This window comes from Anomalospiza imberbis, chromosome Z (assembly GCF_031753505.1).
Source record: "Anomalospiza imberbis isolate Cuckoo-Finch-1a 21T00152 chromosome Z, ASM3175350v1, whole genome shotgun sequence".
Taxonomy (NCBI): domain Eukaryota; kingdom Metazoa; phylum Chordata; class Aves; order Passeriformes; family Viduidae; genus Anomalospiza; species Anomalospiza imberbis.
The window spans coordinates 17,858,597-17,877,725 of record NC_089721.1 but is presented as its reverse complement, the minus strand read 5'-3'; the positions used below and the strand labels follow the sequence as shown (position 1 = coordinate 17,877,725).

The following is a 19,129-nucleotide window of genomic DNA, read 5'->3' as shown; positions in this document are numbered from 1 at the left end:
GTATGTGTTCTGTGAAAGGCGAAAGAGAGATCATTTTAAAAACTTGCTTTCTTTCTGCTTCTTCTGTTATGGTTTTGTTGTCTTTGGGATAAGGAAAGGCAGAGGAAGATGTTCCTGATTCAACAGATCAATTTATTCAAGACAGGAGAGGAAGACAGCAGGACAATGGATAATGAGATTAATGAAATTTCAAGATCAAAGCTTTTAGAGACCTCCCATTGACCCAGAGGCATTTTTAAACATGGCTGCTGTAAAAGAAGAAAAGAGGACTAAGAGTGGAATACGCTAATGCATGTTTAGACTTAGGCTAGAACAGCTGTAATAAACAGAAGTTAAAATAGCACTGGAAAAGCATGATTGCATAAAAAGTATTTGAATCTTTTGTGATAGATTTATTTACAAGCTGTATCTTGAAGCATATGCAAGCTTCCTGTGCAGCATTCCTGGGTTAAAGCTAAAGCTGTGCAGACTACTTTGATTTTAAAGAGCTGTCTGTTCAGCGGGTCTAAGCTGACCTTACAGGTGTGCCTTAGCACAGGCATGGCTGGGTAGCGTGTGTTATTCCCACAGCCATATGGGGTGACTGAGGTAAAAATAATTCCATTGGTGAAGACAGTATTACAGAGAGCACCAGGGACTGACCACGCCCAAACACAAGGCAGCAGGCAAGGCCACTGCTTGCAGTTTCACACCACATGAAATTACATGAAAAAGATGGAAGAATGTTACCATTCTATCAGCCTTCAGTTGTCATGGACTAATGACTGTAAGCCTAGTTCAGCATCTGAGCATCTTACATAACTGCAGAAAGACATGATTTGAAAACCAAGAAGCTTGTGCTCCACAGCAGACCTGCAGAGAAGCCTCAGCTATGTGTTCCCAGGTCAAAGTGCTAGGAAGCTGAAGCTTGACTAACAGTAAAATTTTAGGTGTTGTGCGGGAGAGAGGCATGAGAAGACAACACATCCGTGTGTTTTAGTTGAGGTGTGTTTATGCATATATTGTGCATATAGTATCTTCTAAGTTACCTCATGCAGATATGAAAATTTATTCTAAAAATTACCTTTCTTACATTTTTTTCTAACTTGCCATTCCAGGCACATGTTGATGCAAAGCCTTTTCTTTGTTTTGCTCAACTTTGGCCTGACCTAGTAAGTTATTCAGTCAATAATTCTGTAACTTTCAGGGCTGCTACTAAAAATTTATCTGTAAATCTTGATATGCATGTAATGAATTTGAAAAAGATCTTAAGGGATTTGGTAGAAGCACAGGCTTTAGTAATGTTCTGCCCTGCAACTGTTATTGCAGATTCTGAACTTGCCTTGATGTACAATGACTCATCAGTACTGGAGAATCATCACTTGGCTGTGGGTTTCAAGCTGCTGCAGGAAGAAAACTGTGACATTTTCCAGAATTTGACCAAAAAACAGAGACAGTCATTGAGGAAAATGGTCATTGACATTGTGAGTTTTGAGACTCCGTCTTCCATAGAGCTAGGATATTGAATAATAAAGCACAGAAGCAATTTTTGATAATTTACGTGTCATGAAACCTGTAAACAATGAAGTGAAAGTTTGAAGTTTTGTCATATCTTACCCACATCCAGTTAGTGGGTTCTTTTAAGTTTCACTCACTTTCTATGCATTTCTGGAAGGCCTACCGTTCTGTTTCAAGCTGGTTTTGTACTGACATGATGCCATTCTACCATTACAGTTAGAAATTTGCTACTGAATTAATAATGAATTTGTGCTGATCAGTTCATTTTGAGCAATGCTGAACAATGATTTTGTCATATTCTTAAAAAAAATATGAGAAACTATTATTATGAACATACAGGACTCTTACTTGTAACATAGAAGCTGTGGGTTCCTTCCAAAAATGTTGATTCATATGTTCAATTATTTTTCAAAAAACCCCAGTAGAATAATTTACATAGTGTTCTTTTTTTTTTTTTTTTTTTTCTAGGTACTTGCAACAGATATGTCTAAGCATATGAATCTACTGGCTGATTTAAAAACTATGGTTGAAACTAAAAAAGTGACCAGTTCTGGTGTCCTGCTTCTTGATAACTATTCAGACAGGATTCAAGTAAGGAAATGCATATGAAAATGTTCACTTGTATTACATACTTAATAACATTGTCTTCCCCATTCTCCAGCATGGATTACAGCTCTCTCTTTTACACCATGATTTGCTGCTTCCCTCTGTTTCCTTCCTGGTCTAAGTGACACGGTTTAAGTGAATCTCTGGGAGACTAACAAAGTGCTAGGGTAGTTCAGGACTAAATGAGGCTTTGACCTTCCCTTCAAATTATCAAAAAATGATTCTCTTTCTCACAAGGATTTTGTAACCTTTATAACAGCAGAAGCAGCAGAAGCCAGGTAATTCATGGCTGTTACTGCAAGTGTGAAAAGCACACAAGCACGTAAGTTTTGGCTGTTTACAATAAATTTTGCATTACGTGTATTTTCAAGACTTTGTTTTACAGTCACCAGAAATGTAAATAAAAAAGGAACTGCTTTTCTTCATTGCGATAACAATGGTGTTATGTTCAATGCGATAACAGGTGTTCAATGTATTCTAGGTTCTTCAGAATATGGTGCACTGTGCAGATCTGAGCAACCCCACCAAGCCACTCCATCTCTACCGCCAATGGACAGATAGAATAATGGAGGAATTTTTCCGTCAGGGAGACCGGGAACGAGAGAGGGGAATGGAGATAAGTCCCATGTGTGATAAGCACAATGCATCTGTAGAAAAATCACAGGTAATTGATTTTATAAGGTAGTTAAACCTTTTAGAAAAAAAGGATGGTACATAGTCATGTTTTGAACAATTTCTGAAAGCACTTTTTTCTTTTCTTCTTCTGAGTTAATTAATTTAGCTCCTCAGTAGTAAATGAGGCAAATTGAGACTTTTACTGTGAAAACACAGTGTGTGGCAGTATGATTGCTGAAGGGATTCCACCACTGTCCTGACCTGAAAAGCAGCAAACATGCCAAAAGAGATTATTGTACTGCTAATTGGGGTTTCCTTCAAAAACATAATTAAATATAAAGTGGCTATTTAGCTCACTAGATGCAGTAGAGTTGTTTGGAATGAGCAGTTTGCTTGAAAACAAATCCTTTCCATGCCGTTATCCAACATCCTGGATCAGACTTACAAAAAGTAAAAGACCTTACCTATTATATAAACTAGTATGGTTTCCTTTCAGCCACTTCTAAGGGTAATGTATCTTGTGTCTCTTCCTAGCATTATATTTCTCATACTTTGCCTGACTTATTCATTTCTCTGTGAGTAATCATATTCTTGCATTATTTGAAACAGGTGGGTTTTATAGATTACATTGTTCATCCTTTGTGGGAGACGTGGGCAGATCTTGTTCACCCAGATGCCCAGGATATCTTAGATACACTGGAGGACAATCGAGAATGGTACCAGAGCACAATCCCTAGAAGTCCCTCTCCTGCACCTGAAGAAAAGGAAGAGGGAAATCAGGGTCAAACTGAAAAATTCCAGTTTGAACTAACGCTGGAGGAAGACGGTGAGTCAGACACCGAAAAGGACAGTGGAAGTCAAGTTGAAGAAGACACCAGCTTCAGTGACTCCAAGACACTTTGCACCCAGGATTCAGAATCCACTGAAATTCCTCTAGATGAGCAAGTAGGGGAAGAAGTGGAAGAGGAGGAGAACCAAACAGTAGAGCCTTGTATGGTAGAAGAACATTCTCCTGACACATAACAATGAAAACTCAGTCTCTATCTCTCTTGCTCACTCCCTTTCTTTTCCTCTTTCTCTCTTTTATCTCTTTTTTTTTCCTTTTTTTTTTTTTTATTTTTGGGAGGCAGGGGGCAGGGGCATTTTCAGTTTTGTTATGGATTTTTTTGTTTTCTTTTTTTTTTTAATGTAGGTAATGATTTCCAAAGTATATGTCACATACTACAACCGTGGTCAGAACTTGGTGTTATCTGCCAGAATGATTGTTGATCAAAACTGAAGTTGATGATTCAGTTTGGTACTCAGGAATATTGTAAATAGCATTTTCACCTCCATGCCATCCGAAAGCAGGGGGAGAACATCCATAAATTGCATTTTAATAAGGTCTCTATTTGGCAGATTCCATTAAATGAAGCAAATGCTTTCAGAGGAGTACCACCTGCCAAAAGAATGTTGGTGTGTTTTGATAGTTTTTGAATTCATTGTATTGTATTGTAACACATTGGTTAACGTTCATCTGTAGAAGAAACAGACAGAAAAGACATTGAGGTTCCTACTGGAAAGCAAATTCACAAAAATGATGGGACACAAATGGATTCTGTTACCAACATGAAGATAAGCTGTGAAAATTACATAATTTTCTAATTTCTAATCTTCTGAGACATGACTGAAAAAAATGTGACCTAGTGGGTTGCACTAACCTCTCCATTTTGTATAATATGTAAAAGAGAGATCTTTTTTAGATCACTTTTATTAAATATACCAAGGTATTATATTTTAAAAAAGCCCACTCCATCTGCCACTGGTTATTTTTTTTTTCAAAGAGTAACTTACAAGTTTTTAGTACAAATCTGTACTCCACTGGATAATACTTGTAGGGATTTTTTTTAATTCTTTTTTTTTTTTGGCACCTTAGAATGTCATGGTAATATTGAGCTGTAAATGTCTGTTTTATATATTAGTGAGTTCCACAAGTATTTGTGTTACATAAAACTTTTTCAGTAGAATAGCTTCTTTTGTTTATTTGTTTTTTCATCACAATTTTCCCAGATGTGTTAGTGGTCTTATATAGTGCTTTTGCCCTCATAGTAGCCTGATCCTGCCAACTCTGTCTTACTATAAGAAGTGGTCCCGGTGATACCAGCTGGGACCACTAACATTAGGATTTACAGGACCAGAGCCTGTAAAAAGAGTAATGAATTGTCATCAGTACAAAAGCACCTCTTTTGCTATTCTAATAAATTTTGTTCCTCTGAAACATGGTTTTTCAGACTGCTTTTGTCTGGGATCTATAGACTGCTAAATCAGAACAGACTAATACAATGTATGAAATATTTGTTCTGGTGAAAAAATCATTAGTGTAATATTTCCAATTTATGACTACCAGTAACTTTTAATCTGGGTAGCTATCTAGTTTAAACCATTTGCTAATCTGAGAGGTGTACAACATAAAAATGATGATTAGTGTTATTTTTTCATGTCTTTGTTCCTAGAAAAGCCAGGCCAGTCTTGTCTTTTTATATTATTGTGTAAGTGAGCAGTGCATCATCAAAGTTGTAGTTTTCTCCATATTATTTCAATCTTAGATCTTTTCATCCTTTATCCAGTATGTGCTAAGAGATTCTTACCTTTTAGTTTGATTGGTACTGAAAGCTTCCTTGGTAACTTGGAAAGCTAAAGGGAGGTAGGAGTTCATATTTGTCATTTTTCAGTCTTGATGTTTGGTCACATGGAAGAAGAGATTTTATTTCCTCCACTTTACTCTTCATTAGAATTGTAGTTTTGAGTGTAGAAGATGGGAAATAGTTGCCTAGGGAGGCTAACAGACTCCTATGTTGCAAAATTATGTTAAAATGACAAGATCAAGAGAATTTCTTAACAAAAGGTGATAGCAGCAGCCATTATTTTCCCTTTGGATTTTTTTGTAGCAAATTTGCATATATGAATGCAGATACTTTTAAATTACCAGAAATCTAGAATAAAAACTTGTTTTAAACTAATTGGCTAATAGTTCAACTTTTAAATAAATTTTGCATTCTTCTATATACAGGTCATAATTTTCTTTACCATTAGCCTGTACAGGGCCTTAGCACAGAAGATGCAGAAGGAGTAAAAGAATGAAGATAACTCATGGGATTTTTTTGTGTTTTGACTTTTTTTTTAATTCCTTTTTTTTTTTACATTATTTCTTGCTGAACCTGATCCATCTAAAAGTCTTTTCAGCTCCCAAGAGTGCCTGGAATCTCAGTAGTGGAAAAGCAATATAAATTCCAGAATAACCAGTAGGACCTGGAAGGTTTTGTTTCTGCACTAATTGAAAGTAAATAAACATAAATCCATATTGTGAGATATACACCTGTACATGTGGACAATCAAATCATAGAAAATGATACCATTTCTTAGAGTTGGGGATATAATGCACTGTACAATCTTTTTTTCCCTCTTTTGCCAAAGTGTGTTTTAGCATTGTACACTGCTTTAAAACAATACAATTTACAAGTGGCTTTATGTGTTGTGAATATTTTTGCCATAAAAATGCGGTGAGTGGATATTGAGTGGGAGGAAGAAAGAAAAATCACCTTGTTTATAACAGTACACTTCAGCTTGCAAGTTGCTGTACTCAGTAATGCTGTATTTAAATTCTTATATTGTTTTGTGTCATTAAAAAAGGATAACAAAAGAATATAGATAGAACAAATAGCATTCAGAAGTTTAAAAACTTGAATGAAATGGATTTTATAGAAAGCTTTGACAGTTCTTTTCAAATGCGTTATTTATTTTTTGTGCCATGCATTTTTCTCACCAAATGACCTTACCTGTAATAGAGTCTTGTTTGTCTCTGTTTACAACCATGTATTTATTGTAATGTACATACTGTAATGTTAATTGTAAATTATCAGTTCTTATTATAACATCATCCTTGTCAGGGTGGTGTTGCTGTATCTGGAAACTCTTGGTGAGAGAATGACTATTGTGTATACATATTCCTTGTACATTTCTTCTCCTGTAATATATTCAGTGTCACCATAGAGCTCATTTATGGAAGATTCAAGAAAAGTATAAAATACATAAAGATATATCGATTTAAAAAGCTGCAGGTCTTTGGTCCCAGGGCTGTGCCTTAACTTTAAACAATATTTTCTTGTTTAGCTGCATTTGAAAGTAAGGTAGCCTTGGGGCTGGGGCTGGGCATTTCTACCATATTTTTAGTTGCTGACTGATGGGGGATACTCTTACAAGCTAATATGTGTAATACTACAATAAATTTTCATTCTTGACCCTGCTGGAAGTTCAAGCTTTTGCAGACTTCTAGTAATGTAATTGTATTGTCTCTGAATATCTTTTTACAGCCTGTAATTGGGGATTATTGCAGCCATTTTTTGTTCCTAAAAAAAGATAAATAATTGATGCTGCATTTCAGTGCTGAAATGCACTGAAACAGCTTTGGAAAGCATCTCTAATAAACGTTTGATTTTAATGCATATTGTGAAATTGAATGATCAGAGTTAAGAGGGTGTAACTCATACACTTTTACAATTGTCTGTAATGTCTCTTCTTTAGTAGCACAAATGATCACTGTATAAGCAGAATCCATAGTAGGATATACAACTTCAGTCTTGGAAATGCTTTCCAATATTAGTGTTACAAATAGCCAAAGTTTATTTTATATAGGTGTAGCTAAAGCTTTGTGCAGGTGTGTGTAGCATAGTGCACTAGCTCTCTAGAAGAGCAGTAAACTTAGATGTTTCAATAACACTACTATTAGGTTTGCAGGTTGGACTGAGCAACTCTTGCTGTTTGACTTGTCACATTGCTCCAGATAACTCAGAGCTGGTATCATTGAATTTGCCAGAGTGAGGTAAAAACCTCTTCTCCATCCAGTGATGCCCAGCCTTTGTAACTTGCGACTTACTCATGAAAGGAGAGATTCTTTTCCAAGAAAAAACAGAATCTCCTTTTTGACACAAACTGTAGATTTTAGCAGCCCTGGCCCAAAGGAATTTGAATGCTTTTGTTTTATATGGTCTAAAAGGGACACTACAACAACAGAAATCCTGAACAATTTCTTGTTACTGTTTTAATTCGGTATTTTCTTTGGGGATGTCTTGAGAGTGGCAACTTGTGTGAACATTGCACATGGCTATTCTTTCACTGGTTTCTTAGCCTCTCTTACAGCCTATGGGTTAGTACTGTACATCAATACCTTCATATGAAATTTTATATGCAATGGAAATAAAAGCATGTGTTGATTCTGCCTAGTTACTGCATTTGATTTTTTTTGAAAGTTAACTTCTTTTACATGCATCCCATAGTTTTGACAGCTTAAGAGAAAACACATTTCCAGAATAATTTGATTACCGTATTTTGTCAGAATAGTGGTTTGCATAGATAATACAAAATAAATATGAGCAAATCAGAAAAGTCAATCAAATATGGTATTTTTTAAGGAACCTAATCCACAAGGGTGTGACGTATAGTTATACGTCACATATATAGTTATAGTTACATAAAGGCATACATTCTTTGTTTTCAGAAATTTTTACCACTGGCTTCAATAGCTTTAAAGAAATTAGATGTCTAGAGATTGTCTAGAGGAGCAATGTGCTGGGATACCACAAAGAAACATATCCAAACCAAACCAAACAAACAAAAAAGAAAATGTACCACAGTTAAACATTGTCACAATCTCTGTTTCAAATGGATGATAAAAAGAAATTTGTCTTAAAAATAAAATTCTTTCATTATAGTGTTTTCTTGAGGAAGAAATATGGTCTTAATAAGAGTCCAAATCTTAAAGTGGTTTTCAGGCACCTTTTAGGTGCCTGGCTTTCAGGATCAGTGTGATGTTTTGTGGGACTCTTTGCTTAACTGAAAATAGTTCATGGTTGAATCCAAAAAAACAAATCTATGTTCATTTTTTTCTTTAAGTCTCTTAGGTCCTTCTTTGGGTTTAGGGATTAGTTTGCAAGGAGAATGAATCCTTAGGACTCCTTTTTCATTCACACCTTTGTGTCAGAAAATGCTGGTAAGTTCTGTGTGGGGAAGATGAAGGATGCTGCAGTGAGTGGATAAATTAGATGATGTCTGTCACTCCTGTCAGGCTCCTCCTTGCATGTTTCCAGCAGCCCTAATAAGAAAACGGCTTGCATACATCATGTCTATTATTATAAGGAAGAAGGAGTCCCAAATTACTGTTGACAGTACTGAAACCTTTTCAGTAAGCAGATCAGGTACCACGGCCATGCATAAGCCTGAAGCTGGCAGCAGTGGCTCATGGCTTCCTTCCTACATCCTCTGGTATTACTTTGTCAGTCTCTACGCATGGAAATAATGAATCAGAATAGAGAAGTTTCAGAGCAAAACCAAAATGTATCCCCTATTTCAGTACACACAGCTGCTGCTGTAGCAGTTCAACATATTTATGAACAAATGACTCTTCTATTTCCTAATGAGACAAATAGTCTGAATAGCTGCAGCTTTGTTTGCTTAATCTCTCTGCAATGTGGGAAATGAAAGTCACAGTTACGAGCACACGTAGTGTTTACTGGAATGATCAGTCCAATTTCTCTCCAGCTGTGATTAATTTTGCTTAGTTTTTTCCAGGAAAAAAAAATAGAAAAAAGTTCAAAGATGTTATAAAAGCCTTAGTTCAGTTTAGTTTAGTCTGTAGAATAAAGAAAATCTCTAGCTTCCTCCTGTCAAACTGGTTGAGAAATCTGCAAAAGTAATAAAGGAGGACGGGAAGTCCAAACAGAAATCGGAGTGACAAATTGGGAGCAAAACTTGAGCAGGGAGAAATACTCTCCAACTAAAGTAATACCATCTCATCAAAGACATCCCCTAGTTTGAATATGGACATTAGGAGAACTGAGTTTGATTTTTGTCTCAGTTCCTTGGGTACAAAGCTGTATCTTTTTTGACTTTTTGCAAAGCAAATATTTTGAGTTCTTTGAAGTTACTGGTAAAAACTGTTTATGTAGTTGATGTATATATAAAAATATAAAAATTGTTAGATACAATGCAGAGTTAATCTCAGCTTTAAAGACTAAAAATGTGGGATGACTGTCTCAGATAAACAAGCCCTTAGCATGGGAGATATCACACCTGAGTAAACAGCCCTTAGTGAAAGCAAGAGGGAGAAGACACAGGACTCCAGATAGTGTTAATTAACTAGTGCTGATAAGCTGGGAAGACAGCAAATACTGAGATGAGAAACTCATCAATCATGTTACTTCCAGTTCTACCATCATCCTTCTGTAACATCCATTAAGTTCAGATGCCTACAATATCAGCATTTCTAATACGCAGCAGAGACCGTTTTTTGTTTACCTGAAGAAGTCTGGAAAACAAAACAGAGGTTTTGCAGCATGTAGTAGTCAAACTACAGAGGCATGCTTTGTACATATGTTGGACTTGGCTTGCAGCAAATGCCTGTAAGCCATCATTGCATGGGGCTAGGCAGAGACAGTTAAAGTTAGCTTAAAATCCTCAGAATCTTCTGAGATTCCAGAAAACTAATAACCAAATCTTTTAAGAACCTAAGTTAAATTCCTTATTTTACCATGTGCTGGTTTTATCTGGGGTAGATTTAATTGTCTTCACAGGGGCTGTGTTTTAGATTTGTACTGAACACAGAGGTGACAATACAGAGATGTTTTTGTTGTGGCTGAGCAGGGCTCACACAGAGCCAAGACCTTTTCTGTTTCTCCTACTGCCAAGGTGGTGAGGGGACTTGGAGTGCCTGGGAGGTTGGGAGGACACACAGCCAGGACAGGTCAAGCTCACTATATAAAGTGGGGGAAGAGGAGGAAAGGGGGACATTTGGAGTGAGGAGTTTGTCTTCCCAAGCCACCATTATGTGTGATTAGGCCCTGCTTTCTTGAAGATGGCTGAACTCCTGCCTGCCCATGGGAAGCAGTGAATCCATGCCTTGTTTGCTTGTGTGCACAGCTTTTGCTTCCCCTATTAAACTGTCTGTACCTCAGTTCATGAGTTCTCCAGATTCTATGCTTCTGATTCCCTCCCAGCCCCATTTGTGGAGAAGCAGATTGTAGAGCTGGGTTGATAGCTGGGGTTAAATCAAGACAAGATCTCATTTGAAACCTATCAAAAGTGATCTGTCTGGGGTTGCCTTGGAGTATGAAACCCAGGGAAACACACAAGTGAGGAGACAGAAGGAGGAAATTTTTTAAGAAAATGTATGGGGGAAAAAGGACAAAAAATGTTTGAATAAGAGATTATTGCAATCTGGCTCTGCGTTTTGACATTTCTTAGCAGGGATACAACCTCCAAATGTATCCTATTAAGTTCTCCTGTGCAGTAGGCATACAGGCCTTCACATTGAGAAGAAGTGGACAGGCTGGTGCAGCGAGGGCAGGGAAAAAGCAAGAAAAAAGCCCTCACTCAAGGAGTGGCTCAACCACAGCCATTGCTGCTCTGGGGAAGATTGAGGAGCAGCCAGTCACAACTAAAACCTGTCACTGTGAGCTGTGCCTGTTACACACTGATGTTCTGGGCTGTGCAGTTGCTCCTTGCCCATGTAGTGGTGCAGCCAGAGTCACATCTCAGTGCTCAATGCACAGTGCGGCATGCAGGCTGCAGTGCCAGCTGCTCTAAAGTCATTAGAGGGGTGGATATCCCTGAAAACTGCCAGTGCCCTGAGGGTGAAATGCACCCCAAAACTCTCACAAGTGCTGTCAAGTGCAGCTGCCCCAGAGAAAAACCTGCTGTACTCCTGTGGGTTACTATGGAGTATCATTGCCCCCTCGCTTGGGGCCAGCCAGCTGGTGCACTCTGTAAATTTCAAAGACCTTTAAATCTTGTTCTCCCAAATGGGAGTGGGCTGCTACACCATTTGGAGCCTCTGATTTGCAACACTCAAGAGCATAGCAAAGTCAGGGCAGATGTGAGACACAGACAGTGTCCCCAGCAGAGACAGAGGACATGGGCTGTCTCCTAACACCCTCCTCCACAATCAGTAATTAGTAATAAGTAGTTTTAGTATTCCATTTATTCATTATTCTGTCCAAGCTGAAAAAGCCTTCAGCACCATGACTTCTAACTGAACTAGTGATGGTTTGGTGTCTTTTCCCTGCAGGTAAGTAAAATAACTCTCAAGTTCAAGCTTCATTAGAAATGTTTGATATCATGGTCCATTTTTTCCTCACCAGAATTCCCTCCATAAATATTAATACCTTCCGGTGCTTCTCCCAAGCCTGCTGCTGTCTGGAGAGACTAGGAACTCCCTTGAAGATATGCTGTTGCAGAACCATTCAGCCTTTGTGTCTGAGTAAGTTGGCAACAAGCCTCAGATCCTCTGGTCTGCCGGGTTTGCTGTTCCAGTATTCCACCAGCCAGGAGGAGTGGACACCCTCAGCACTGTTTCCTTGTGGCATGCCTGCAACAGCAGTCCTGGGGCTCCTCTGCTGCCGATCAGGTTGCACAAGATGCCAGACTGGAGAAACCATGCATAGGGGTGCAGGATTTTTCTCTGACAGTTTTAATGTGCTGCAGAATCCTCAGGGCTTTGAGCTCGGAGAGTGGTGGAAATCATAACCAAGAGCAATGGCACTGTTTCGTGGGGATGAGTGTGGGGGTTGATGTTTTGGGATGTCGGTACTGTTGTTTCCCACAGCCAACCTAAAAACTTGGAGGGTCTTTTTTAGATAAATTTGATCAATTTTCTGATGCATTTCTGCAGAGTCCTGCAGCTCTCCTTATAGTTGCAGCTCTCCTTGGCATCACTTATGGTGTTTATTTCCCTGGGGAGCAGACATAAAAATTGGGCTGCTTTTAGCTGCTTGCAGCTCTCCTTGGCATCACTTATGGTGTTTATTTCCCTGGGGAGCAGACATAAAAATTGGGCTGCTTTTAGCAAAAGATATCCTTGTGGTGGTACCCAAACTTTCCTCTGCTGCACAGGATTCAGGAGGAATGGAGATGAAATCCCAGTGACACCCCCTGCCACCCTTTCAATAGCTACCCAGCAGTAGGCAGTGCATTTCCACTGCTTTCTGGGGACAGATGGTGCCCCCACAGGGACCCTCAGTGCAGGGGTGCTGCTGGCTGTGCCACAACCCTGGGCTGCACATCCTACTACTGTGCTGCTGCCATGGCACTGCAGAGAACCAGCTTAGCCAGTCACTGGCCAATGCAATGGGATTTTTTTGTCCTCATGGTGGGAGGAAAATGCTGCTTTGGGCACATTTCTACACATTCATTTCAGTACAGAACAGCATGCTATTGTGAAAAATAGATCAGAAAGCCCTTTGAAGTAGACTTCCTTTCCAAAACCCCATGTTGTATTTCCAGGTATTGCTATTGGACTGTTTTGTATGTGACTTGACGGTATCATATAAAGACCACTCTGCCTCTGATAAATTGAAATTTCCTCTAGCTGGATAGAGCTTTGTACCTGATTTAGAAAGAAAAAGGGAGGGAATGGGGATTTAATTTTGGGCCGCTGGAAATCCAGCAAATCTGAAAGCATTAGCAAGGGTGGGTATTAATCATTCCTTTCTTCTTTGTGCTACTTCAGATGAACTGGTCTTATGTCCAGGTTCATTAATAATTAATACAGTAGGGAAGCAGGGCTCAGCCACGTTATCTTCTGTCACAGCCTAAGGGCATGTCTGCAGATCCACACAGCTGCTCTTACACCAGGGCTCTGGGAAGGAGTGCTCTGTGTGTAAGAGAAGTAAACGGAAATGTGTGCTTCTTGCTGTAGCTAATAGTGGAAGGTGACAAAAAGTGAAGGCACCATACAAGATGAAGTTGACCTGAAGGTTCTCCAGGAAGAGAAAACAAATACACAATAGGGAACACAACCTTGACATCTGCAGCATGGCTGGCACAGCAGCACAATCATGCTTCTTAGAGGAGAGGAAAACATGGGGTTTCTGAGAATCTCTTAAGTAACAGCTAAAAAAGCCCGAGTTTTTTCATGAGGCAGGTTGCAGCAAAATAAGGACTGCCTGGGTCTTGGTGCCCTGCAGCCTCCTGGACTACTCTGCAAAGGTACCTGGCTCTGCTGCTTACCTGGTCCCAAACTCCCACCTAGGTATCTCTCAGGAATGGCTGATGCAGGGAAGTACACAAGGGCATAATCCTGGCTAGGAATTATGTTATAGTGAGCATCTGAGCACAGAGGGAAATAAATGGTGGATAAAGGGATGCTGGGAACACCTTTAGGGTAGCAGTAAAGCTGCACATCTAGCAAGCATTGAGACGCAGGGGCCACAGCGTACTTACAGGGTGAGGAAGAAACCTTCTGCTGTCACACTTCTGGCACAAGAAAGGGGAAGAGTCCTTGGAAGAACGTCTACAGGATAGCTTGGTTGGAGTAAGTCAGGCCCTGGAAATCATCTGTGGTGAACACTGGCATGGCAGATTAAGATCCTATTTTAATCCCTCTACAACTTATTTTATCATCTCTTCTCACCAACATAAACTAGCAACTTCCTCCAATACTGAGGGAAATTAATGCCTGATTACTTTGAGCAATTATCCATGTCAAGATGGTGGATTGGTTGTTTGACATCTCTTAAAAAGCTTTAGTTCAGTAGAAGTGGTGCATGTCTGCAAGTTAGGGCTTTCTGAAAAGCTTTTACAATACAGAAATCACTGATACTTAAGTGAGCTTTTGAAATTAACTCCTTAAGGAAGATTATTATGTTTCTAATCTATGCTTGGTGTGAAAAAGCATATAGATGCATATGCACCCAGATAGATATAGAGGATAGATGGATAGATAGATAGATAGATAGATAGATAGATAGATAGATAGACAGACAGATGATATAGGTATAGATGATAGACTAGATACTGGTCTATAGATAGCTATCGATACTGGTTGAAAAGAGGAAATTCTATGTGAATGTATAGATGACTATGCTTCTCTAGTGCAGCAGGGAGCTCTGCACTGATGTGGCTGGTCCCACAGCTCCAGCTCTGCTGCAGGAGGCAGAGGGCTGGGGGATGAGCACAGTCCTGAGGCACCATACCCCTTGCTCTGGATATAAGCAGCAAAGTGCACATGGCTTAGAAGCAAGACTCAAGACAGTCATGTAGCTAAGCACAATTGGTAACAAACACACACACTCACAGAGGCACGTACAAAAACAGATGTTCCCGCATTACATATGAAGAACAGAGCTCAGACATTGCTTAAGATGGCTCACAGGAACAGAGCCATGGGGAAATCATGCAACAGAGTGAACTCTGCCTGCACTTTGCAAGTGTGTCATATACTCCATATTGGGGCAGTGAAGAAACTCTCAAGGATCAAACAGGTAGTGGCATTTCAATTAATAAAATAGACTTTAAATTTGATACATTTAGAAAAATAAGAAAAGTTCACACTGCCATTGCCTCAAGGTTCACCCTAGCTGCAGAAAAAGCAAGATAACCAAGTGGTCACAAAGGCTGGCTGTGTAGGCTAGAGTGGGTGATAAAATACTGCCTCCTCTTTTTATTTATTGACTTATTTTTCTTTTTCTCTTTTTCTTTTTCTTTTTTATTTTCTTTTTTTTTAATCTAAATTAAGAGAGAAAGCAGAGCTAGGTCTCTGATAAAAACAGAACAAAATTGCAGAATTATGTCACTGTTTATCTGTGGGTTTTGTTAATGACAAATTTATTGGCAGTAAGATTTGATAGGGCCATCTTAAAAACCCTGAGTCAAAACATGAAATCTGCATCTGTTCATTTGCAATGGTCAGTAATTTTCTTGGAGATCAGTGGGGATCCCGTGCAAGCCTGAAACTTGCAGCAGCAACTGTGGTAAAGAGACTGGCACCCCTGTCCCACCCTTCTCCAGGGACTTATTGCCAACATTGCTGCCCAAAGCCATGTTTATGCCAACCTGTTTTGGCTCAAATAATGCATATTATCTGGGGTACTTTTAATAACATGTCCCACCAATCCTGTGCTATGAGCAGAGGGCAAAGGCCTACCACTGTGGCTGTTTTAGCAGCATATTAATTTTCCTATTTTTCATAGTCCCTGTTTCCTCCTTTTCCTGTCAGGCACTGAAAAAAGGGATTAAAAATCTCCTCCTCTTCCAATAGCTAGAGTGCTACTGGAAAACCTGTTTCCCAAAGTTATTCTCAGCCTCCAGGAGGGTGGGAGGAGCTGGAAGAGGTTGCAAGAGTCAAAGAAGGGGCTACAGCCTCACCCTGACCACCCTCCAAATCCACTTCTTTCACAGCTCTACAGAACTAAGCCATTTGTCAACTGTATTCTAAGTGCAGTTCATCATATTCACCACATTTCATTATCACTTGTCACATCTTTCCTCCCAGCAACTGTTTGCAGTCACAGCTTTGCTGAACACGTGGGTCTTTTCCTCTTAGGCTGGAACATTCACTGTTGGTTTTCCCTGGTTTCATGAAGTTTCTTTCTTTATATTTCATATGTCATCATCTTGATACTCTCACACTTTCAGCTTCCTTGGTTATGCACTGTGAAGTGGTTGTTCTGCTCTCTTTGCTTGCTAGAATGGGACAACTCATCTCTATCATATTATTTTGCTTGGAATGGATACCTGAAGTGAGTGAAACTGGTATATGTAACAGACAAACATTCTTCTCTTGGCTCTGAGTTTCCCAAAAACAACTTCTTTGGATGTTTCTTCCTGCTAAACATCATTCAATCATTCAACAATAGGTATTTTTAAACATAAATTCTATCTTTGATGCTGTATTAAAAATAAACCCTTGAAGCATCTAAACAAAATGATTTTGGCCCCATTCTCTCATCAAAGCTTAAGCTGTCTCACTCCAGATTGCAGGAAGTGCTTGATTCTTTCCGATTACTCTGGATGGAGTACACACAGAGCATGTGGGATCTCTGACCTGTCTCCTGTACCCACTGGGAAGGCACTTCTCCCAGAGCACAGTCACCCACAGGGAACATTGCCTGTGACTCAACCATTGCCACACAAAGCCCAGCATCACTGATGACACTGACACTGAAGGTTCAGTTGTGCAAATACACAGAAATGTGCACTGAAGCAACTAATGTTTGGTGCTTGCTCCCTTCCTGTGTCTCTGCACAGGAAAGGCATCTTCACAAACAGTGGAGATGACACTCATCAGACAGTGTAGCAGCCAGCACAGTGTGAATAGTGTGCTGTCATCACATACTCCCACCCTCCCAGGCAGGTGTAGCTGCATTCACACTGAATCGATCCATGCCCTTGTGCAGGATGAAGTGGGAAGGGCCATTGTGCATGCACGCAGGCTCTCTGCTGTTCAATGAGCAGGAGGCTGTGGTCCAACAGAACAAGGAAGACGTGTTGCACTGAACCACCCAGCAGACTTTTCTTCTGCTTGGAGAAATGTAACAAAAATAAAAACTGAAAAAAGAAGGTAAAAAGCTGAGCCTGACTGATGTCAGCACAGTAGAAAATTAAACAAACTCAAGGACCCAGGTATAATCATGGGATGGATCAAAGAAGCCCAACAGTGTAAAAATTTTTAAAGGCTGGTTCTCAGTGCCTGGTGATCCAATTAGAAAAGGATGAAACCTGGCCTCAAGCCCATATTTTGAGCTGCATCTTTGTAAAGAACATCTGCCTCCAATGAAGCTATTTGCATTTGTCTGGGAGAGACAGGGCAGAAGTTTATTACTAACTGCAAGGATACCTGTTAAATCTAAGCTTATAGGATCTGGATCATGCTACAAAGCCCTGTTTAATTCTACGTGTCCTCACACTGCACTTGGAGAGATAGCCACAACCAGAAGTGGGCTGAGTGGGGAAAAAAGTTTTGATGTCCACATGATGCCTTACTGTGGGCTGTCTAGGTAGGAGTGCTGTGCTCAGACCCGCCAAGAACCAGATCTGCAAGAGTGACCAAGATGAGTGGTTTGTTCTCCTTCTGGAGGGAAGTTGTCTGCAGGCAGTCAATACAGGCTCGCCCTCTAGCATGGCAAAGGGGTCCATTGGCTGGGTCTAAGTAATTTCATCTGGCACCAAAATGTAGGTGGGGCCACTGAGCTTCAGAGAGCTCTTCACAGGAATGTTTCAAGCAGAGAACAATGTTTGAGGGCAGTGGTTGACCTGGACACAGGGCATCAGGCTCTGACAGGAGCCTCGGTCTTTGTTCCAGCAGAGGGGTCCTGTAATGCAATAGAAAAGTAACTAAAAACTGAAGGGCGGTGCTGTGCAAACTGTCTTCCTCTGGCTTCTGAAGAAAGCCCAGGGCTTTGCCCAGTCTCATAGAGGGAACTCCCAAACACAGGAATTTCCTCTGCAGAGTGGGTAGTACCTGGAACATGGGGAAATGTAGTAGCCATATTGTGTCTGGGTGCCTTAGTGCTAGTACTGGTCATCTTTCCAGTATTTAATTAGAGACAGCATTGAAAACAGCATGCTGTTCTTTGCTGCTGAAATGAACAGACAGCTGCTGAGTAGGCAGAGATCACTCCACCAGGTACCCCGAGACACTCATAACTCACTCACACCTGATACATAGCAAGGCACTCCTTGGGGAATCTTGTCTGTCTCTGAGAAGATTCCATCTGCCACACTGGAGAAGAAAGCAGAAAAGATGGAGGGTGAGAGAGAAAAAAGATAATCCATTTTCCTTCAGGGATGTAGAAAAGCAGTGACTGCAAGGCACAAAGTTCTTCCCACAGTCTCTGTCAGCTACAACCATAACAAAAAAGTTTGCTGACCTAGATCAGACTGCAAGTATTAGGGTGGGAATTCTGCAGCACAAACCATTGAACAAGCTCTTTGAGGGTGTGTCTGTGCAGTGAGCCACAGCCATGGATGTTCCTCCTGGGACAATGCACACTTGTGCCCTTTAGTGTCCTGGGTGCAGCCATTCAGAACTGCAAGTAGGATACATGCCTTAGGGCCATTTCAGGGAGCCATGTGGAGGCTCTACTCCAACAGCCAAACCCAGACTCAGCCTTGACAAATCCCCCAACTCACTTGCATGACACACAAAATCCAATGAGCAAATACATTACCTTAACCAGACATGTACAAAAACACAGACAGGAGAGGAGTCACCTGCCTGTGAGTCACCTGCTATTCCTGACTTTGATTAATCCCCTGATGCCTCTGGTGACATGTTAATACCAAACCATTCGAAGCAATGACTGATACCTCCCATCCTCTTTTCTCAGCTCCAACTTCTGAACAGGTTGTGTACCAAAAAAAAAGGGGAAATGAAAAAAAAGCCTAATGAACTCATGTCTTTTTATAGATAGGAAAAACAAAGTAGTATTGTTTTCTGCTTTCTCATTGTGACATCTGATGATTATGGATATCTGTATAGAAGCAGCAGTGGTAGGGCAAGGCAAACAGGCATAACCTCATTTGCCTGCACAGGCCAGGCACAGCTCTCAGGTGAGTGTGTGTGATTCCCATTAAAGTAATGCAAACCAGCCTGTCCCAGACA

The 19,129-nt window shown here is 40.2% G+C and overlaps 1 protein-coding gene across 7 annotated transcripts in view; it reads left to right on the top strand.

Annotated features, from left to right (window-relative positions):
• PDE4D (phosphodiesterase 4D) overlaps positions 1–3,822 on the top strand; it is a 508,545-nt gene extending 504,723 nt beyond the window's left edge. For 5 of the 7 annotated variants that reach the window (XM_068176179.1, XM_068176180.1, XM_068176181.1 and 2 more), the window contains 4 exons: positions 1,309–1,463; positions 1,966–2,088; positions 2,585–2,767; positions 3,328–3,822. In XM_068176179.1, the coding sequence (XP_068032280.1) occupies positions 1,309–1,463; positions 1,966–2,088; positions 2,585–2,767; positions 3,328–3,741 (875 nt within the window). In that variant the 3' untranslated portion in view covers positions 3,742–3,822. Of the gene's footprint in view, positions 1–1,308; positions 1,464–1,965; positions 2,089–2,584; positions 2,768–3,327 lie in introns of those variants that run through there. The other 2 variants (XR_010994389.1, XR_010994388.1) reach the window with 1 other exon arrangement.
• The last annotated feature ends 15,307 nt before the right edge of the window (positions 3,823–19,129 follow it).